This window comes from Malania oleifera, chromosome 4 (genome assembly GCF_029873635.1).
Source record: "Malania oleifera isolate guangnan ecotype guangnan chromosome 4, ASM2987363v1, whole genome shotgun sequence".
Classification (NCBI taxonomy): domain Eukaryota; kingdom Viridiplantae; phylum Streptophyta; class Magnoliopsida; order Santalales; family Ximeniaceae; genus Malania; species Malania oleifera.
In genome coordinates this window covers 28,764,505-28,787,965 of record NC_080420.1, presented here as the reverse complement: position 1 = coordinate 28,787,965, position 23,461 = coordinate 28,764,505, and the positions used below count along the sequence as shown (strand labels likewise).

Below are 23,461 nucleotides of genomic sequence, written 5' to 3'. Positions count from 1 at the left end.
GACGTCCACCTGGTAGTCCGAACCAAGGTGTGGCGGGCCCATCGTACTTACAGACATATTTGACTCGGTAGTGGTCGGCCAGCCATTGTCGGGTCTCGCCTTCGGGCTGCACAACCCGTCATGGGGGGTAATACATGACACCAGGTAGCTATTCATCCTGGGTATATTTTCAGTATTACAGTTATAACAAATGTTTTATGTATGTTATGATTTATTAATAAATATGAAATCATATGATTATCCAGTATGATATGATGAATGTTTACAAAGTTATGAAATGTATTGTATACGTATAAGTGCCTTAAATATTCATGTTGTCACACAGCTGTATTTAGTTTATTTTCCCTTACTGAAAAGTGTCTCACCCTCGAATATTAAATGATTTTCAGGAAACCCAGAGGGACCGATGGGTAAGGGCCGCCGGTAAGTGGGTTTAACTTCCCTACTAGAAGGGTAAGCATTGAACTAGGATCATAGGATTTTGTTGCACGATCCTAGTGATATTTTGATTTTTTGGAAAATTGTAAATAAATACAGTATTTTGGGAATGTAAATAACTCTGGTATTATGTTTCGTGGTTGAATGATTGAGATTTTATTTTACTGCTGCTTAAGTTTCCACTGTGATTGACAGGTGTCCCCGTTACCCATGGGTTCGGGTGGACTTAACCATTTATTATATTACATTTCATATTAAGAAATTTAGGGTCACTATAGCGAATATGCTCAAGAGTGTTCTAAACAAGTTGTATCATTGAAACAAGTTAAATGAAATCTTAATAGCATATTAGGGTTTCAAAGATGTTACTCAAATATTCAAACTATCTCAAAATATTTTCCTTTAATGTAATGAGCACAAGAGTAGTTTGAAAAATATTATAACTTGTAAAAAATATTTGCACAACAAAAGTAAAGTTATAGGAATCTTACAATGACAATGCAAAGATCCTTAAGCTACTAAGTTTATCCCAACACAAGATTTATTATATTCAAATATGTGGGATAAACTTTGCCAACTCCCCAAAAATAAATAAATCAATCAATCTAAAAAGAACATTGGGAGTATTAGCAATACCAATATACACTAGCACAATCAATATACTCTCACAATACTAAAATGTATCAAGGGAATAGAAATTTGAGAGTATTTGGACAAAGAAAGTATTTCAAATAGAGAGGATTTTTGCTAATTATTCTTGGCTAATCTCTACCTAATCCTCACAAATGAAACCATATATATAGGTCAAGGCCAAAATATAACCGTTTAGGACCTATAGAGTATTATTAGAAAAGTTCTAAAATGCTTGGGGAGTGTTAACCCAAATTAACTCAATTTACCGCAGTTAAATTATTTTTAACCCGGCGAGGTTCGGGTGGCTGAACCTTGGTTCGGTCGCCCGAACAAACACAGTTATAAAAGGTCTTTAAATAGGTTCGGTTGCTCGAGTTAGAGTTCTGTGGCCCAAGTAAAAGTTAGAAACATTTGTTCGTAGGTTCGGGTGCCCGATCCTAGGTTCGGTTAACTGAACCAGCTAATTCGGTTGCTCGAGCCCTATTTTGAATGTGATTGTTTGGGCACTCGGGTAGTTGAAAAGGAACCTGACATAGGTTCTAGTGCCCGAGGGAGATACGCTCAAAATATGTTCGTTCACCCAAAGCATGGTCAAACTGTTAACTTCTCAACAGTTCGGGTGCCCAAGGTGATTTGTTCACCTAGGGTTCGGTCGCCCGAGCTCTCTCATATTTTCCCTATTTTGTCTAATTTTATTTCAATTTTTCCCCCTGATAATGTAAGTGATTATTGGGATTTTGTGCACAATGTGTAGGAACCTAGGGTCTTTTCAAGTACGCCCCAAAGTCATTCAGCCCCTATGGTCATTCTATAGTCATTTTGAGCTCACAAAGCCTACATGCATGACATGCAGAGATTATTACAGACTGTTTCTCCTAATTACTATTGCAGACCCAAATTACGCAAAATATAAATTACAATAAGTCTTCATGGTTTTTAGTCTTCAAGTCTTCATGTGCCATCAATTGGTTTGTTAATATAAACCTACACACAAACTAGATAGACACTAAATACCAGAGTATTTGTCATAATCAAAATAGGGAATGACCCATAGGGTCAACAGAACTGGTCCAAATACTAGTGAAAGGCTCTATTCATCAAGTCCATGAACATAGTAGGAGCATTCTACTACACCTCACTACCGACCCTTGGTGTAGTTACTAACAATTCGGTGTCTAACAATTGTGTTTCTACCCCACATAATCTAATACACCCCATAGACATGAACGAGTGTGTGGCTCATAAATCAAACAAAACAATAAATTTAAATGAAAACATGCTAATCATACCTGTCACCACATCGCCGACGGTCTCAACATCTCCAGGCGTCAAAGCATAGACCCTCGTTGGAGCTACATTCCTCTGCTGGCCTCCACGAGGCTCCTGATAGCCTCCTCGGTACGGTTTGGGAGTAGGAGCGGTATCAGGTGGTGTAGGGCAATCTCACACTAGGTGTCCTTGCCTACCACAACGATAGCAAATGGCTTTCTCCACTCGACACTCGACACTCTCCCTAGTGTCTCTTTCCACAAGTCTGACAAAAAAGAAAATTCTGCACCGCCTAAAATTCACGACCACCAGTCTCCTGCCTCTGTCTTCTGCCATAGTTTTCCCTCCTCCACTGACCCTTCCTAGATCCCTGTTAGAATCCTGAAGGAGTATATCTCTTCTTCTGTCCCTGCTCCTCTATGTCCATGCGCTCACTAGTCTCGACCAAAGCTACTCTGTCAACTAACTCAACAAAGTCCTATATCTTCAATACTACTACCTGCTTTTATATCCCACGCCTTAACCCCCTTTCACATTGTATCACCTTCTTTACTTCATCAGGAACAGTATACGGGGCAAAGCAGGATAACTCTATAAACCACACCGCATACTATTGAACCAACTGCTGTCCCTGCTTCAAATTTAGGAACTCTTCCACTTCAGCTTCCCTAACAGTGGTTGGGAAATATTTGTCAAAGAATAGTTCTTTAAATTGGTCTCATGTCATAACTATCGACGTCGTCCTCTGTTGCTCCAGAAGTTTTACAGTAGTCCACCACCTCTCAGCCTCCCCTGTCAGTTTATAGGTGGCAAAGAGGACCCTTTGCTCCTCCGTACACTATAATACAGCCAAAACTTTCTTGATCTCCTGTATCCAATTTTCGACGGTTATAGGATCAACTCCTCCTGAAAATGCTATAGAATTCATCTTGGTAAATTTCTCTATCGTGCACCCATGGCTTGCAGACGAGCCTCCCTGCTCTATGAAGCTCCTAACGATCTCAGCCATAACCTGTTAAGCCACACTACGTAATATCGTATCAGAGTCAGCCCCGCTTGCACTCGAGGGCCTTGCACCCTCACTACCACTCGCATGGGCACTACCTCCTCCAGGGTACATCCTAAAAAGACAATAAATATGACTTAGGGACCCTATTCTTATAATTTACGCATCTAACTAAAACCTCATATCATCCCTCTATCGTAACACCCTTATATTATTTCAAGATTCAGTCTTATACTTTAGAAACACAACTTGACAATAGTTTACTATGGCTTTCCTGAAAACGTCACCCCAGAAAAAACACAGAAACCACCATGGAAGTCTTGCTCCAAACTGTTGAACAAAACCTTAAATCCTTTTCCTATACTCTGGTATTGTTTTTACTGCACTCTAGAGTCTACAGAACCTAGCAACTTAGGCTCTGATATCAAACTGTAACGACTTGCCTATTTTACCATAATTTATTTTTTTCAAATCATGTACAATTGAATAACATAATCAACCTGGACCCATGGGTACCAGGGATATACCCCAAAATACAACTCAGATACCTAAGTAGCAAGAAACGTAAAATCACATACATACCAAACCATTCAACCAACACAATACTAGAGTTTTACTATAACTATTATATATATACACATATCCCAAAATAACCAAAAAGTGGCTCGGGGTCTCAACCCAAAAATCCTTCAGACCCCAGCAAAATGACTTACCCTTCAGACAGAGTAGAACAATCGACCTCTAATGCTGCGGAACTTTATTCGCTCTTCTATCTGGGGCTCCTGAAATGTTTATATACATGGGGTGAGACACCTCTCAGTAAGAGAAATAAACTAATATCAGTGTTTGGCAACATAAGTATTTTCATTTTATACATATATAATAGTATATAAACATATCTAGTCAAACCATCTGTTTCATATCTGTTTAAAACATAGTTTATCATAACATGATATCATATACTGAGTTTCGATACATGAAACCATCATATGTAATTGTACATGAAATAACATCTTGGATGGATAGCTGGCTGGTGTCATGTCTTACTCCCACATGATTGGGTTGTGTGGCTCGAAGGTGGGACTAGCAATGGTTGGCCGATCACGCTAGATCAATATAAGTATGTAAGTACGATGGGTCTGCCCCTCCTAGTCCGGACACTAGAGGGACGTCTGCACTACCATAAAACCACATCAACTGTTGATCTCCCACTACCCCTTACGACAAGAGGTAGCACTAACATATACATGATCGTGATCATATAAGTACGGTACCGTACTTTGTGAAAGCCTAAATCACGCCAACCAGGTTCGGATAACATATAGTAAATCTCAAATAATAATACATAGTTGTTTCATCATAATATTTATCATAATAGTATTTTCACGTATTTTTGCATATCATAAAGTATAAACCCTTACGTCGGCATAATAAAACATGAAAATCGTGGCCTTTATGCCGGCATAGCATATCATATAGAAATCCCAACCCTCTTGCCGGCATATCGTATAAATCTGCGGCTCTTATGCCGACATGTCATATCACGTAAAATCACAGCCCTTACGCTGGCATATATTTAACATAGTTTGAAATCTCTATACTTTAAACACAGTTCTCGTATCATTTTTAATATTTTCTTGAAAACCATAATAATATGCTGATTTTGAAAACATAACATTATGATATTACATAAAATCATATAATTTCATACTCATGCCACACAAAAGTGAATATTCAGAACATAAAATCTATTCTAAAATCATATTTCTGATATTATCCATAAAAATCATATTTTCTTATCAATCGTGTTATTTTCAACATAATTCTACAATATACATATTTACCTGAATTTAAATGCTACAAAATTATAAATATATTTTCATAAGGAAGCTGACTTAGTTTATTCCCTTACCTGACTTATGAAAAAGCCCACAAACTATTCCAAAATCACACTCGTGTGTTCCCCAGCTCAACACCCTGAAATTGCATTTTCCTTAGCAAAACGTCAGTATAAACTCATCTAACACCTTCCTCAACCCAAAAATACCAAATACCTTAATAAATGTTAAAATAATCAACTTACCCAAATTTTGGGATAGTTCACAAGTTAGCTTAACGAAGAATTACTCTAACAGATTTGTAGAGAATCTTCACAGGAGTGATGTGACGACTTCTGATCGTCGAACCAACGAAGAACAGGGTCGGAATCGAAAAGAGATGGAGAGAGAGGTCGCAGGAGAGAGAGAGAGAGAGAGAGAGAGAGAGAGAGAGAGAGAGAGAGAGAGAGAGGATTTCTGTAATTTTCTCCGCTGAAAAATGGGTTCTTAGGCTTATATAGAAAACTTGTCCATGTGGCCTCGTCGACAAGTCACATTTTCTCGTCGACAAGTCAATGAAGGAAGCTTGCCGATGAACACTTTTTCCTTGTCAACGAGTTGTAGGGTCTGGAAATAGTCCTTTCGATAACTTCTCATCGATGAGAACTTCTTCACTTATCGACGAGACCCTGTTGAAATCTTTAAGAAAATTCCTTTTTCTTTCTTTCTATTATTATTATTATTTAATTATTATAATTATTCAGGTCTCTACAAGAGAGATTCGTAGAAATCAGAGGAGGAAGAGAGAGAGGGAGGTAAATGACCTTAGATGAGAAGAAGGAGGAATGAGATAAAGAAGGAATAGATTGAGAAGACATGAAGGTAAAGAAAGGGTAAAAGAGGCCTAAAGAGTTAATGGTACTTGTTTTATTGATGGACTATTGTATTGATGTATGAAATTGATTGAGAGATGCCTTACAAGATGGATTGCACACCTGTTTATACCTATACTAGGCCAAATTATACTAATCATACGATTACAAACATAAATTTAGGTCATTAACCCTACACAATTCATTCTGTTAATAAAAATTAAAAGTTTCTTTTTAAAGAAAACTCACATGCTATGCTCAATGCCCGTCTTCTATGTTGCCTAATGACTAGGCAATGTTTGTCTTGAATGATTGGACAACATTTTGTCTCTTGATTGCTGGACGACCTCTATCACTTGGAAAACCATTTGTAACTCCTTTAGGCTTGGCGAAAAGATGTTTGCATCTCTTGGTGACTAGATGACCTCGGGTGACCTCCTATTTTAATTCTTTAGGTGATTTCCTTGATTAGGTGATTGTCATCATGCTCCATAGGGTGCATTACACAGACAAAGTTTTATAAAATTTGAATTCTTGCATATCATAGACTTGCGACAAACTCCATAATTGGTTACTAAACTTTAGTAATAATTTCAAGCTGATCATTTTCAAACGCTAAACTTTGAATATAATTTCAATATCACCATTATGCAACACTTGTCTTCCATAAATAATAGAAAGCTTTTTTATCAATTGTGTGAATAATCATCACATTTAGTGTTTGTAACCAAAATTTCTCAAAAATATTGTAATCCATGATTTTATTTAACAAAAAATTAATCCCTAATTCTCATATATTAATATAATAAATCAATACAGTAATAAATAAGTGTGAACATAAAGGTGAGTAACTACTAAAATATTATCCACAAATTCTATTTTTCATTTACTTTTCTATTATTAAAGAAGTCTTTAAAAGTAAAGTCGCAAAATAATTTTACCATACTTCACTCACAACACAAATTTTGAGGCAAGAACTTAGAACTTAAAAACTATATTTTTCAACCAAAAGCAATTGGGAGAATATTTTTATTATTCTTCTATTTATTTATTTATTTGAACGTGGGAGAGGAGATGAAAGCTAAATATTTATTTATTCATTTATCTCATAGCCACTTTACGCAGAATAATGTTGTGACACGCGCGTTTGTGAGCTGGTTCAACTGAAAATTTCACTTTACAGCGAAAGACTACCATTGAGATCTTTGATAATCCTGGGATGCCGCCTCTACTGTTACGGCGAACACTGGAAGCTGTAGGCTGAGAGCTAGAGCAGAAATCATCAAGCTCCTGCATGTCCGATTTCTCGTCTCTCTCCGCAAACCCGAAACCCTGATTCTAAACCCTAGTATCTGAACTTCGATATGTGCTCCTCTCCATTTCCTTCTCCCCTAGTACTTCCCACCAACCGTCGCTCTTTCTTGCGCAGTATTCGCACTGATGTTTCCATTTTCAATTCATTGAAGGCGTCTCTAGATCATCACAGATCCAGAAAACATAGACTTCGTTTGGCTGCGTCCGTTGCTGAGAGAAACCTCGGGTTCTCGTGGTTTGCTCCGGACAATCGGGGAAATGATGACTGCGGCGGTTGGGCAATTGTTGAGTCTCCTGTTGAGAAGAAGACGGGAAAGAAGAGTTTGTATTCTGTTTTTTATTTTCAATTCCATTTGTTAGTTTTTTTTTTTTATTTTTTTTTTCTGGTGGAGGAATTACGGATGAAAACTGAGTTATCGTGGTGCAGGATTGCCTACATTTGTGTTTGGGGTTATTGGGATTTCAGTTACAGCTCTAATTGCAGCCATGGCTCACTTCTCAATGACAAGAAAAGGTTAATAGGAGTTCCATTTTATCAGAATTTTCTTTGACATTTATGATTCTTTTAGTTTTTTAATAAACGATTATTTATAGTATGCAATAATTTGTACTAGCTGAATTTGTTGTATATTGGTTTTGGTTTCTCATTTTTAAATTGTCAGTTTCGTGTGAATGGGTATGCTTGGTGGGTAATATGCTGAATTATTGGTCATGGAAAAGGGTATGCAAGCCGTTTGTGTTAGGATATTGCTCATTCGTATAGTAAATGGTATATTGTGGATTGAGGTTTGATCATGCTGCACCCATTTTGTAGGTTTTAAGTTTCAGTTTAGTAGTGCATTGCATGCTTTGCCCGGTTTATTAATGCATGATGAAATTAAAGCCAATGGGACCGAAAAAGCGGAGACTGATGGATCTGATGTGGAAGCCTTGGTTTTAGAGACAAACCCAGACTATAGATGTAATGCAACAAGTGACACTGTGTCATCAGGTACACTCAAATCAAACAAAAATTCAATGCCTTATTTTTCTAAATTTTATTTTATTTGAGCTTTTGTTGGCACCCTTATTTTACAAAAGTGAGGCATGTAAAGGTGATTATTTTGGAATTCTGGGGAATTTAAATGTCTCCACTTTGTTTTGCATGCGATTTCAACACACAAATTAATATAGTAGTGGGGTGACATGCAGGGCTGTTAATGAATTAAGCTTGGTTGCATAGTAGGCTGATCAAGCTTAGCTTAAGATGCTAACAAGTTCTGAAAAAAAAATATTGGGTTTTAGTTCATTGTTCTTTTGAATGTTCATAAAATGAACTTCTCTACTTACATTTACAATCTCTTTATTATAGCTTGTTGGCTCAAAGGCACTTGCACGTGCACACGGGGGTGGGGTTGGGGGATGGGTGGTTTTCCAGATTGATGAATAATTTTTTAAAATGTGTGCGTAACAATTTAATGAATATTTCACACTAAAAAAATCAATCTACCAACAGTATCATGGAGAGCAAGCAAGAGAGATGAGCAAGTTGTATAGTGGTTTGGCCACAATTTGGCTCGGGCTTTATCAAGTATAGCTAGTACACATGCACCATTTACACATGAAATTCTATATACCAATTACAGCTCTACAAGGTATTAACTCTCAATCAAGTCACAAAATTAGGTTTCCTGGTTCACAATGAAGTCACAGCACCTTTGTATTCTCAACCTAAACAATAGTTACAATCCTTCAGGTTCTCGATACTCAAACAATGGAGAGATACTGTCAAAAGAGAAAATATAAGTTGCTAGCTCAATGTCTTACCTAAAGTTTGTAAGAAAAAAAGGGGGGTGGGGAGATGAGGAGGAGGGAGGCAAGGAGGAAGGAGGTTGTGGCTAGATGTTGTGACAATTTTTTTCACACTGACAATTTTCTCTTGGTTATCTACTGTCTTTTGAATTTCAATCTGATATAATTCCTCAATAGTTAGATGAGACTCTTCAAAGAGAATATTGAAGCTTCAAATATTTTCAAGAAAATGGTCCTATGTCTAGCTCAATTGCAAAGGATTTGCCAAAATCTTGTTAGAAAAATCCTTAAATTCAATGACTGCCTTACATGTAAAAGGAATTTCCAGAGTAGTTGTCATGGACAAAAGTCAATAAACAACGGAAAGAGTATGAGGGCTCATAATTAATGCTGAATATTGTACCTGTTAAAATTTTGCAATTAATTGCCGATTCAGATGGAATGTTCCAGCACTTTCTTAGCCAGATATGCTATTAAAAAATCTTTCATCTATTGAATGATAATGCAAATCCCCATACATCTTTCAATTGTTGGAGTCTTGGAGATTTTATAAGATCAACATTTAAAGAACTTCCCATGGAAAATTTAAATCAACAAGGATGCTTAATTTAAAATCTACATGTGGGAAAGCTTGTAACTGGCCAACTTCAAAATTCCAGTGAATAAAATTTAAATTAGAATAGCCCAAAATTATATTTACAAAAATATCAAGAAGATAGCTTTAAAAATCCCCACAGTTATTCTGAAAAAAATTCTCTTAGCAAGATAAATGCCAAAGATAAAAGTTAAACAAAAGATAGACATTCCAGAATAAATTAAGGGGCCTTTTGATACAGTCCAGTATCAAGTTTTGAACATTGAACCGAGTTTTGAATTAGTGAACCAGATTTAGAGCTAGCTTGAACCACTAAACGTTGAACAGTTAAGTCTGTTTGATAATTAGTTTTTGTTTGAACATTTGAATATGAAAAATTTTACAATTTTAACCCTTTAATACTGTGAATTCAGTTGGAATATCTAAAAATTAAAAATACAAAAAAAACATCAATTTCTTCCAAGATAAGCTATAAAAAATTTAAAAAAATTACAAAAATTTACATTACCGAAAATACATATACATTGTAATCACACACGCACACAAAAAGAAGCAATTTAAGTAAAAAAAATTGCATCACCAAAAATCAAAGGGTTTCATTATCATAACCATCTTCTTCTTATTATTTAAATTTTTGGGGGATGAAATTGCATAGATGCATCTACGATACATTGCCCAAGAATTTGGAAAAGTATGAAACATAAATAAACATTGAAAACAGAAAATAAAAAAAAGAAGAGGAGCCAGGAAAAAATTGCAGAGGAAGGGGTATTGCCATCACTTAAGGAGTACAAATCTGCTAGAGTGAATTGATTTAAATTTTTTTTAAAATGATACACCCAGAAAATGTATAACTACAAAGGAGTAGCAATCTGATCTGAATCTGCAAAAAATATTATAGATTTACTTTCTCTTCTTTGTATACAAATTGCTAAAAATAAAAAAATAAAAAAAATACTGATATGCTTGTTCCTGAATCTCAATTGTATCCCTGTTGCACAAAAACTGGAAGTTCTAATTTGTGAGCGACTCCAGATCCCATTATTTAAGAGAGAGAGATGATGGGAGAAGAGGTCCAGATCTCATCAGCTTTGTCGCTATCATCCCTCCATGGCATCATTATCAGCCAAGGGATGTCAATGTGTGTGTGAGAGGGAGATAGATGATGAGGGAGAGCCTTTCTGAATTTTGCTAAGATAGAGATGCATGTCTGAGTGAACAAGTCATATGTAGAAGCAGTTCATATGTTTTTGGAATGGACAGAAAACTGATTGGTTCCCTGATTTGGTTCACTAGTCAGGCTAGCGTCTACTCAGAGGCAAGTAAGTGCAAACAAAAAGCTCCTAAGTGGACCAACATAAAGTCTACCTTTGAGATGAAAATATCACAGGTCCATGAGATGGCTTAAAGTCCAATACCCATCTCAACAAGTAGTTGTTAACAAGATTTTGAATTGTACGTAAACTGAGTGTATGTAGCCTGAGAAGCCTCAAGGTCATCTCAATGTATCCAACTGTCAACAAATAAACAAATGGAGTTTTAAAGTACATGGAACACTTGAAATCTCATTCTACAAAGCTTGCATGCATATCAAGCTCATAGAACAGAAATCTTAGGTTTTGTTATAATCAAAATTAATCCTTTGGGTTTAAACAAATGAATCAATAAGAAATTTCCTTATTTTGGGTATGTTTCCTCATGCTTCAGCAGCTGTGGAGAAACTTGAACGTGTTATAATTCCAGTTGCTGTGGATTCTACTCAACAAGAAGCTCTACTGGTTCTTAAGAAACTGAAGGTTTGTTTTTGAAGCTTTTCTATGTAATAGACATGAAATATTTCAATGCTAGGTTAAATATCCTTGTAATGCGTTATGGCTGTGATTAAAGATTTCACTTACTATCCTTTTTGTTTGTCCATTGCTTATTATTTGCCATGCTTCGTGAGTCTCTCGTTGAATTTATCATATTTGCAATTATGTAGCTTCTAGGATTTCTATTTTTAATTTTTGTGAGGTTAGGAAGGTGAAAACTTTAAATTGCATAAATTGCACATAGGACACAGATTTTAAATGCGATGCCGAAAGTAGACTGAAGAGAGGATAAATTATTTGTCTCGGATTATCACAGGATTTTTAACACTTTATTTGTTAATCACAGTTGCGATTTGTTCCTAATCATTTATAGTTTGTGTTCTTGTGCCTTTTGACTTCTGCATAAGAGCTACATCCTCAAGATTGAGGATTTGGTGAGAAGGAGTGATATAAAATGATCAGACTTTCACAAAAGGGCCCATGCCTGAAATGACGCTCAGTTATGGAGGGCTGAGTCTACAATTCTACATGGTTGATTGATGAAGAAATTCTAGATCAACTGTATGCTCTTTTTTTCTTTCCCTTTGGTATCTTGATTTTGAGATAGCATTTTCAGGTTATCAGTCACTAACGATGGAGTTAGTGTTGCATGTGGGAGTCCTTAAATTTGTGTCTCATATTTGCTATTGTTCCTTTCCTAATGTTCAATATAAAGTGGGTTAACAGGGAGAATATGTTTTTGGGAGGATCATCGGATTTGGGAGGCGCCTTTTGCCCTTGGTGCCTTACTCCTATTTCTACTTTCTTCCTTTTGCAAGAGGGTTACCACCCTCAGGATTTTTATTTTGGGAGGAACCTTAATGAGAGAGAATAATGAGCTTGTGGGAATAATCTTTTAAGGCTTTCTTTTCTAATTTGGTTGATGATCCAAAGGTTACTTCTTTCGCTCTTTGTTCTTTAAATTGGAAAGCCAAAATTCCTTTAAAGACTAAGACTTGTGCTACGATCCTTGAGAAAATCAATACTGATGACTTGCTTCGTAAGGGAAGACCTAATAAGGCCCTGTTCGTGTTCTTTACTTGAATCTGTTTTTACATTGAACCATCACTTGATTCTCTGGAATAATTTGTTTGGTCTTTTTGGTGAAAATTGGGTCTGCCCCTTTTCTTTGGAAGATTTCTGCACTTTTTTTGTTTTCTTTGTTTTTTTTGGGGTGAGGGGTTGGTAAGGGCACAAGTGGAAAGGAAAGAAAGCTTGGTGGTGCACTTTCCTGGCTATGATTTGGTGTATTTGGTTTGAGATATATGCTAGAATTTTTAGGGTGTTACTTATATTAACTTGCTTTGGAGCAGAGTGGTGTTTCTTATGTCACTTGAGTGCTCAGCAAGTGGCTTCTCTCAACAGGTATCACTGGAAGACTCGTAGCAAAGTTGGTTGATTTTATGGAGTTGTCTTGTAATTATTTTCTTTTTCCACTCGTTTATGTCCTTTTGTAATGGGAGGATATCTTGCTCTCCTTGTTTTTGTTTTCATTTCTTTGTTGTGATCTTTCTTTCTTTCTCAAATAATTCTTTGTTTATCAAAAAAAAAAAAAAAATCAATTTTGCATTGTTTCAGTGAGAACAATCATCTAGTCAATTTTAATCAAAACAATATCTCTTTTTTAATGACTGCAATAATTACTTGCACATACATGCACAAAAACCTATATTTATTTTATTCTGTGCTATTCTGTTCTGTGTGATCCTTCTGGTATAGTGCAATTATGATTTTTCTCCTGGTATCAGGAAGACAGGAACTGGTAGCCCTTTGGCGGTATAAGAGCTGTATGAAGCATGGTTGTATTGCAATTTGTACGTCTGACTATTGTATTATCCATTATTGAACTCCCATGGGTTCGCTGGGATGCTTCATTTTAGGATCTATGTCTGATAAATTAATGGCTTAATGGCCTACTTCTAATTTGGTTATTCACTGTCTCTATGTGAATGCTGAACAGTGTGTATCATCACCAAATCTATGTGGTGTTGAACTTGTGGAGACTCTAGTTCCTGAATTGCAAAGTGTTGGGAAGTGGGAACAGTCCCATGGAATGGGTTTGTAAGGACTGATTTCAGAGTAGCCCAGAAGAATGAGGGTTCTGATTCAGATGAATGGCCTGATTTAGAGGATTTTGGGAGTGATATGGACCGTCTATACAAAAAAGCTAAGGGATCTTGGTTGATGAGATTTGTGAACAATGTGAAAATAAGGAGGTTGAAGACCTGCTTGAGGTGTTGTGTAATTATGACATATTTGAGGAAGAAGTTGAGCATAGTGGTTGTTTGCATGCAATGCCTTGTTTGTGCTTCTGGTTATCTCAATAAAGGGGAGAGTTTGCCAATGTTCTGCTGAGGCATGGGTCTGTAAGTGTGTCTATGGGTGGATCTACCATGGATATACCGATATAGATAGCATAACGGAGAGCAGGCTAAGTGAAGGCTTATAGATTTATAAGTGGATATTGGAGTTCTTTTGGGTTCTCTTTGAGGATAAGTTAGGGGATGGTTGGCTTTGTCTCTTATGTTCTAGTTTTCTTGTTTTGTCCTTATCTTCTGTTATTTCCAGCAAGAAAAGAGATATTTCATTGATGGGCACTGAGGAGGTGCCACCCAAATACAGCAAGAAGATGCAAAATAGGAATCATCGATAATGTAATCCAGAAAGTATAGAACAGCAAAAGTATCAAGCGACCCCTGAACCAAGAAGCTAGATTGGTCAATCATTTAATGAGCAGAGTGGCTGACCCTTCGAAAAGCCTTCTGTTCCTTTCAACAGGAATTGGGCACATAGATTTTATCTTCTCCTCACTTGGCTGACCCTTCAAAAACCCTTCTGTTCCTTTCGACAGGAATTGGGCACATAGATTCGATCTTCTCCTCGCTGGATCGAGATCCCATCCAAGCCAAATTTCCATCTCATCTGTCTTAGCTGTGGCACCCTGCTGCCCTGTCATAACTAGAGCAAGATTCCATAAGTTCCTCTTCCATAAATAATGGAGGAGGATGTGATCATTGGATTCAGCTTCATAGTCACACAAGTACCACCTCTTAACTAGAGTCAGACCTCTTTTCTGGAGATATTATTGATTGTAAAAACTTTTCACAAAGCAGCTTCCCATGCAAAGAAGGCAACTTTGGTGGGAGCTGGAGTCTTCAAAATGCTTGTCCTTATTATTATTTTTTTATTTTCTCCCTTTTTGAGGATTTACCCTCTCTTTTATCCTTGCTTAATATATTTTTTTATTTTTCTAAAATCAAATATTTATATATTGTAGCTATGAAATTGTATAGTGTATACTAATGTGAATCAAGCTTTATGTCCAGTTCTGAGCTTGAGTATCTTCAACTGTAATTAAGGTATACAGATCATTGAAGAAAATGTCAAGGCAGATGAATTGTGCACTAGAAGGGAGTATGCAAGGTGGTTGGTTCAAGCAAATTCATTATTGGAAAGGTAACTTGAGTTGGTTATATTCTTTATTGTCCATGTGATGTATGACTGTCAGAGGTTTTGCAGAGTATGGTTTGATGCATCATGATTTGGTTTGTAGAAATCCCAAGCACAGGATTGTTCCATCTGTTTTACTTTCTGGGTTCATTGTTGCTGCATTTGATGATGTGAGCATCTTCGACCCAGATTTTTGGTCTATTCAAGGTAATGTTTACTTTAATTTTCATCTATGATTCTAAAGTTGTATGATTGAGGTGGAAGTTTGAGTTTTTGTCCCTGAAATTGCAATAGCTCTAGCAGAGGCCGGTGTCATTCCCAGCAAGCTATCAGTAATGAACCCCAATTCTGATCTGGATGCTTTAAAAGGTGAACGAGGTGTCTATTTTTTCCCAGAAAGGTACTTAATATGCACAAAATTTTGTAATTTGGATGATTTGTTTATTACTTAATTTTGGAATCTCTACCTTACTCAAGATAACATGTCTTGCACTGCAGGTTCGTATCTCGACAGGATCTGATAAACTGGAAAGCCCAGCTGGAGTATGAATTGGTGCCAGGAGTAGAAGAAAAGGTACTAGAAATGTCTAGTTTGAACTTCCAAGCATTTTTGTTTTCTGAATTGTTGTTTCCAAAAGAAACCTAAATTAAAAAGAAAAAAATCTACGAAGTTACAACTGCCAATTTTCCAGCCTTTCATGGCTTTTAAAATCTGACTTGTTTACAGTTCAGATAGTTAAAGCAAAAGTCGACTTTATGGATGTGAGGGAGGTCAGTTTAAATGCATCACCAGAACTTTTTGTGGATATCATGGCGGGTGACAGTAGCATACTCAGAAAAGTTTTTGGTATCTCTCTCTCTCTCTCTCTCTACCCCCCACCCCCCCCCCCCCCCCCAAGACACGCATTTGAGCATTAAAAAATTGTCGCGTCATCAGCTTGATCCAATAAAATTTGGAAACTGATGTTGTCTTTCCATAATTCTTTTCTAATAAAGTAATAAATCAACTTGCTATTTTTGAATAATTATCTCTTCCTGGTTTTTAGCTAGGACTTAGATTATTTTGTAGATTATTGGTCTGTAAGTGCACTTAGATATTATGAGGCACTTTGCTTTCATGCCAAAACTCAAGCAACTATTAGGAGCAGTTTGACAGCATTGTCAAAAGCTAGAAGGCCAAAACCAAAAGCAAAAATTTAAAACTAGAAATAAAAACTCAAAATCAAAAGCCAGTAACTTATTTGGGTAATATTTCTAAAACTAAAGCAGACAAAAAAACTTGATTAAATTGATGCTCATTTTTGTCCTTGAACCAAATAAAAATTAAAAATATGATTAAAATGATAAAAATAAAAAAGGATACAAATTGAAAATATTATAATTATTTAAATTAATTATTATATTTTAAAATTCACTTTACAGAAAAATCTTATTGTACATGACAATAGAGACATAGTAAAAATATTTTTTATATGGATTTTACTATTATGAATATTTTTAAATTATATTTTAAATTCACATGGTCATTAATTTAATTAAATTATATTTATGTATAAAATATATTTTTAAGATGGGTTTTACTATTATTATTTTTAATTTTTTACATAATTTATGAGATATTTTCAAAATTATATTTGAACTTCACATGGTCGTTTTATTCTAAATTAAATTAAAAATAATGTATAAAATGAATGATTGAATCCGCAAAATTTAATTTTGGATGTTAAATGTATTTTGGAAATCAGTGCACCATAAAATATGATTTTTAAATTTTTCAAAAACGTCTGAAAACGGACAACTAAGATAGAAAATTAGCGACCTAAACAAGCGCATTTTCATAATCTATTTGTTAACTGTGAAAACAGAAAACAAAAATCAGAAGTGACATGCTCTTAATTTCTTCTTTTATTTTCTTGTTAACAACAACAACAATGGTGGCGACAAATCCTCTAAAGAACTTTAGGGTTCTATTTAAACATTAAGCTATTGAAGATGGAAATAAAAGGGCTTAAGGTGTGTGTGCCAAAACTAGTAAAAATAGGATGCAGCTCTTATTGTTCAAAGCTTACATGCTTTGCTAGTCCTCGGGGGGGATTTAGTTCGTGGGGTAAAAAATATTCCCATAGAATGACATTCTTGAGAATCTTGCTCTTACCTCATGGGAATATTTTTGTTTGTTTCAGCATAAGAATTCTGCAGTTTGAGAAGATGACCATTATAGTTGTGACCTAAGAATATTTAACAAAACCTACTAGTAATAGTACCTTGTTAAATCTATATTTTTAACAAAACCTACTAGTAATGGTACCTTATTAAATCTTTCCTAAAATTTTCAACAATCATAAATTAAAAAAATTCTATGCTTAATAATCCAATTTACCAAAATAATTGAGGGCAATATGGTCTCCAAATTTTAACTATTATATTATACTACTATAACATGATAATAATACCGTCAATCTTACTTTATTATTTGAACACAATAATGTGTAATAATATTGTAGTATGGGGGCATTGATGCCCATGGGGGCGGGTGGGAATTGGATGTGCATGTTTTGTTGGAAATTTTTCAGTCCTAGCAATGTTAAGATGCCCGCTACATCAGTTTCAGTGCCCAAACAAACTTGGGAATGTAATGCCACACATTCCCAATAATTTTTTGCAAGTGAAAAGGAAAAATATGATATGATTCTCGCTCAAATTTTTTAATCCTAGAATGATTTTTTGTTATGATAATTTCAAATTTGCCAAATGAAAAACTTCCAGAAAGTTGGGGAAAATTTCTATTGGAAAAGCCCTTTTTAAATGGTTAAAATACCATGACATTGATTTTCAGATTATTAATTAATTCCTTAAATGATAAAATCATAAAAAATTATGATAAAAGTGATTAATTTAGATGTGGGAAATTTAATGAAATGATATTATCATTTTTTACAGATTAAACTAAACAAGTGAATCACTAATTTCATTTTCCAAAAGAATAGTGGCCGACATAAATGATACGCAGTTTTCCTTTCTTTTTGCTACTAACTGAAAAACCAAAATTAGTCTAGTCCATAAAATGCCTCTGTACGAATCCCCATTTTTGTTGGTTGGAAGATTTCTTTCAGAACCTCTATGAACTTGAATCAATCAAGCATGCCATGAAAACAAACCTTTGTGTTTAGTAATCAAGATTGTTGTTAGTGGTGTAAGCCAATATGTTCTAGACTCTAGGGTGCAGTTTGGTTTAGCGGATAGGTTAGGCTACTCCTAGCCTATGTTTGGTGTAACGCGATGGGGGTACAGGACTGGCTAAGGAGATGGAGCTTTGCCCCTTTATTTAGGATAAGGCAGGCCAGCCCCTTCCCACCGATCTGCTCCAGCTAGCCAAAAAAAGGAACAAAATGGACGACCCTACCCCTGATCATGCTGTTGCTGTTGCAATAGGCCCTGCTGATAATCTTCCAGCACTTGGCGATGGAGCAGTTGTTGCCGATTCTCCTTATGACCTCCTGCAACTGCAACTCCTTCGCTGATATCAATCCGTTGCTGTCGGTGTCATACACAGAGAGTGCGTCCTTCAGATTTTCCAGGGCTTTGTGGAAATCTACCCCCTTCAAGTTCAATTATATAAATGCGTCCAGACCAATGCACCCATCCGCCATCATCGTCCGCGTCAAACTTGACGATCATCTTGCCAAGCTCTTCATTTGTCAACGGATGGCCCAAACTTCCCATAATCAACCCCAACTCCAATGACGAGATCTTTCTGTATCCATTCACTTCAAATTTCTTGAACACCAGCTTGAGTTCTTCAATATGGGATCTCAAACTCGAGAATCAAATCTCAATCCAACTTGAAGACTTTGGAATTTTGATTTGGGTATGAAGATCTTTTCTGTTGTCAAAATATTTATTGTTTCCATATTTGGGAAGTGTGCCATTTGTTTGTGTTGGCAGATTGGAAATTGTCAGCCCGTGCCATAGAGGGATTTAGAATTCTAGGTGTTTGATGTTTGACCAAGGGATTAAGAATTCTAACAAATCTTCAACTGTATTGTTTTAATATTGAATTTGAAGGAAAATTAAATTTTTATATATCTTTTTGTTAATGGGTATTTTAGCCCTTTGAATGATTAGCTTATTCAATGGTATCCTACTTCAAATTTCAAACATGGGATAGGATAATAACCTTAGCCAATCCAATTCTGTACAATCCATTCAGAGTCTTCAGACCAGTCCTATAAGCCTTAGCCACCGACCCAAATGCAACGTAGAGCTCTTAACCAAGTGAAAGATAGGGGCCATATATATATTCATGGTCTTAGATTTCCATGAAATTGTCGAAATTTCTGTTTGAACTTCCAATTTTTGTCACTCTCGAAATTGACATGGGAATTGATTTCTGTCTTACAAAATTTCTGTCAAAATTTCAGCAAATCATCCGTAATTTATTGAAATCTCAAAAATTTTGCAAAATTTGTAGTAATTTTAACCATGGAATGGAATTTCCTTGGAATTCAAATGAGAGATTTAAACGGGAAGTGATTGCTCCCATGATTTATTTTAATTTTTAATTGAAACAAAAGATTATTACTAGGGCTTTTTAAGTTATATAAAAAATCAAACTAGATATCAAAAACAGAATTTTATTTAACCATTCATGTCAAATTATCTTTGTTTGTACAATAAAAATATTTAATTGGTTTATGAATTTCGTTTATGTCAAGTGCATAGGTTTAATACACTTACTATAATACAATTTACAACTATTGCGCCTCACACGTTTCATAGATGTATTTATTTATAATATACTAGCGCCCTAAAACTTACAATATTATGTCTATTAACCATTTCTGAAGTTTCATAAAAGAATTCCTAGCTCTACTATTAAATTCCATCATTTTTCCAAATCGAAATCGAAATCAAAATTGAAATTTCCATACTTGTGGGGCTTCAAAATTTTAGTTAAACATAGGCTAAACCAAGCTTGGTAACCCAAAGGACAAGGACTTCATGCATGCATGTTTGTGCATTTGTTTGGTGGAATGGGATGCTGTGTGAATTGGGGAGATATTTACTGGATGTCTGTCTATTCCTAGGAGTAGAATAATTTGATAGTTTACATTTTACAAAAGATGTATTGTCATCGTAAAGCAAATGGGAGTGCAAAAATTTTTATTAATCCATTAGATGGAACAAATAAGGAATGACTATTCCCATATTTTACCATGAGAATGTCTATTACTATCCTATCCCATGTTGGATGGAATAACACAAGCTTGTTCATAAAAAAATTTCTTTTTTCTAACTTATTAATTTTTTATACAATTTTTATTACATTTCATCTCATTCCATTCTATTTCTAAGAATAAACGTTTTGCCAACCAAACAGAACCTGAAAGTTGCTCTGAAAGTGGAGGCTTTCAGCGCAGACATTGTTGTTCTCTTCCCCCTTCTTTTTCCTATTTTTTATGGAAGGGGCGACAAGAAATTTGCCATGGTTGATTAAAATTGCAAAAAATTTGATGTAACGTGGGAGTGATGGCATGGTACTGGCATACCATTCTTATGCATACTACATGCCAGCTTATCACATTAATGTTGATGACTCCTATTTTGGCCATGTCATTTCACAGGACAGAGCAAGCGGTTTCAACCAAAGAAACCTTCCACAAAAGCACAAGCAGTGGTGGCAGTAGCCAGTGGCAGGATGACAGAATCAATATATGCTGAGCTGTCACGACTTGAAGCTGAGAACTCTTCTAGGAAAGCTGAGATGGAAGAAATTAGGCTTGAGTTGCTTGGCAAAGGAGATATACAAAGCTTTTGGGATGAGAAGCTGGAAAAAGAGATGGCCCGTGGTTTAGAAGTGGAGAGGGCTTACATTGCTTCTGTGCATAATTTGGAACTGGAGAAGATTGTTCAGGAGAATAATCTTGCCAAGTATTTGAAGGAGAAGGCAGCTATTGACTGCCAGAGGCAACTGCTTCTCAGTCTCCGGGAAGAAGTGAGTGAAATGTCAGAAAGGCTTGCATGGGAGAAGGCTAATTATATAGCTGAGCAGCGTAAATTGCAGGATATGCATAGTGATTTACAGACCAAGTGGGAAGGTATGTGGGATGCAAAATCTCTGTTGGAAGCTGAGAAAGAAGCTGTACGAATTCTAAGGTAATGGTTAAGAATGCATCCTTCTTCCTAATTCCTCCCCAGCATGCAAAAACCATTCATGCAGAGATACAGACACACACTCCCAAGCCGCCTTTCTTTTCCGTTAAGAAAAATCAGAATCAGTATGTTGCAAAGGAGATTTGGTTACAAATAAATCTGCATCTAATCCTGCATTTTGAGCATATTACTACCCATCATCATATCCTTCTAGTAACAAAATTTTTTTGGGTTGTTTTTATCCTTTGATTACAGAGATTTTATTGTCTCAAAGTTTGTTACAACATCCTCGTGCTCTCTACACCAATATATCTAGTTGTTTAAATTGAATAAATTCCAAAGATTTAAAGAAATTACAGAATAAATAGAACTTTACAATAATTATTGAACTTATAAAATAATAAATAATAGTTTTTATTCTACAGTTTTCTTTAATTTTTATATGGAATGTGGAAGTATATATAATAAAAATGAGTCACTTTTTCTTTTAACCCATGTCCAACCTCATGTTTCTGAGTTGCAGACAAAGTTTTTTCTGTACTTGTAACCCATCCATTCTGAAGTTGACCAAAAGAAGTTTCTATGCCCAGTGAATATTATTGACTTTGATGCTGGTATCTGATTTCTGAGGTGGTGTTGTGTCTAAGAAAAAAATGTTAAAATTGAATTAATGTTAATCCTTAAATTAAAGCTAGAAAATTGGGGGATTTTAGCTCAGTATTGTAATGATCATTAGTTTTTTCTTTCATGTGTTCCTAACCTCAAATATTATTTGCACTGTAGTATTGAATTTATTATATGACCTGCATCAATTTTTAGTCTTTTTACTTTGAAAAATACTATAGTTTTCCAGTTAATGTGGTTAATATGCTTGAGCTGATTCGATATAGTTATATGGTTAGGCTGGCCGCCTTAAATGTTGATTTCTGTTAAGGTAATTTAGCTATTTACCGCAATTTTACTGTTGGAAATTATTGTAAGGCAGTGTGTGACAAACTTGGGCCTCCAAGTTCCAACTGCTAACCACTACTTTCGTTATTAATTTAATGAACTCAATTGCTGCAGATCTTGGGTAGAAGATGAAGCGAGGAAAAACCAAGCTCGTGCGAAGGTTCTCGAGGAAGTCGGACGAAGGTGGAAATGGGAGAGCCAAGCATAGTGACCCATTGCCTGAAAGCGGAGATGATTTGTTACTAGAACTCACTTCATGAAAGCCGTGTTAGGGAATCCCCAGCTTTTGTCTTTCTTAGAGTCCCTGGGTCATCTTCCGAATCCTCTACTGATATTTTGGAGGATCAACTCCGTTTTTCGTCTCCTAGTTTGTCAAACTTGCAAAGCTTCCTACTCTTTGTTTAGAATTATACCCTTTAGTAATATGTTATCATAAAAAAGAACTTTTTTTTTTTCCTTAACTTGTAATCATTGGACAGAGGAGGTTCGTCTCTATGGCTCCCATTTGCAGTTCAATGGTCACAAAGTAAAATTTATTTTTGATGTTTGGAGCAGCTCTTCAGCTGTACTGCCACAAAGCTCAATTGCAGCGAAGAAATCATGGAGTTGGTTTTTCCTGCAGTATGACCCTTCTTAAACCCATGCTGCGAAACTGTAACTTGATCTTTTGCGAGCTTGGATTGATTGGTCAATAAATAATAAGGCAGAATTTATTGGTTACCTGTGTTGGGGAAAAAAAATTATATATGAATGATTTTTCAAGTAAATCAATAGTGTAATGCAAATAATAAATAAAAATGAGATACAAGAAATTTAACGTGGTTTCCTCTAATATTGACATACGTTCATAGGACACGATGGTCCAAAGAATACAACTCTGCGCTTGTTATTCCGTGTCCAACTCTTTCAAGAATTTCATCAACTAAAGCAATTCTTTGCAAGTTTCGGTAATAGTAATAAACTCAGCTTCTGTACTAGATAGAGCAACACATTTTTATAATTTTGATTGTCATGTCATAGCTCTCCCTGCAAAAGTTATCAAATAACTCAAAGTTGATTTTCTAAAATCAATATCATCGGTCATGTCGGCACCCGTGAATCTATGGAGCATAGATTTACCATTTTCAAAGGACAAACACACCTTTGAAATACCTCTAAGGCATCGAAGAATCCATTTTACCACTAATCAATGCTCCTTTCCTGGATTAGAGAGAAATCGACTAACAACTTCAACAACATGAGTTAAATTTGGTTTTGTGCAAACCATTGCATATATTAAAGAACCAACGATCGAAGCATAAGAAATTTTCATCTCTTCCTTG

At 35.6% G+C, this 23,461-nt stretch overlaps 1 protein-coding gene across 5 annotated transcripts; it reads left to right on the top strand.

The window, feature by feature from the left end:
* The first annotated feature begins 7,118 nt into the window (after nt 1-7,118).
* Nucleotides 7,119-22,687, top strand: LOC131153395 (uncharacterized). 5 transcript variants are annotated; one of them, XM_058105675.1, is made up of 12 exons: nt 7,169-7,331; nt 7,502-7,670; nt 7,777-7,863; nt 8,164-8,340; nt 11,443-11,531; nt 14,953-15,041; nt 15,139-15,242; nt 15,330-15,435; nt 15,534-15,609; nt 15,768-15,882; nt 20,660-21,191; nt 22,254-22,687. In XM_058105675.1, the coding sequence occupies exons 3-12, from the start codon at nt 7,836-7,838 to the stop codon at nt 22,345-22,347; spliced, it is 1,410 nt and encodes a 469-aa protein (XP_057961658.1). In that variant the 5' UTR covers nt 7,169-7,331; nt 7,502-7,670; nt 7,777-7,835; the 3' UTR covers nt 22,348-22,687. The 5 variants fall into 5 exon arrangements, with proteins under 5 accessions (XP_057961656.1, XP_057961653.1, XP_057961655.1 ...); XM_058105673.1 differs by having other exon boundaries at nt 7,119-7,670; nt 15,339-15,435; XM_058105670.1 differs by having other exon boundaries at nt 7,150-7,670.
* Nucleotides 22,688-23,461: the final 774 nt, after the last annotated feature.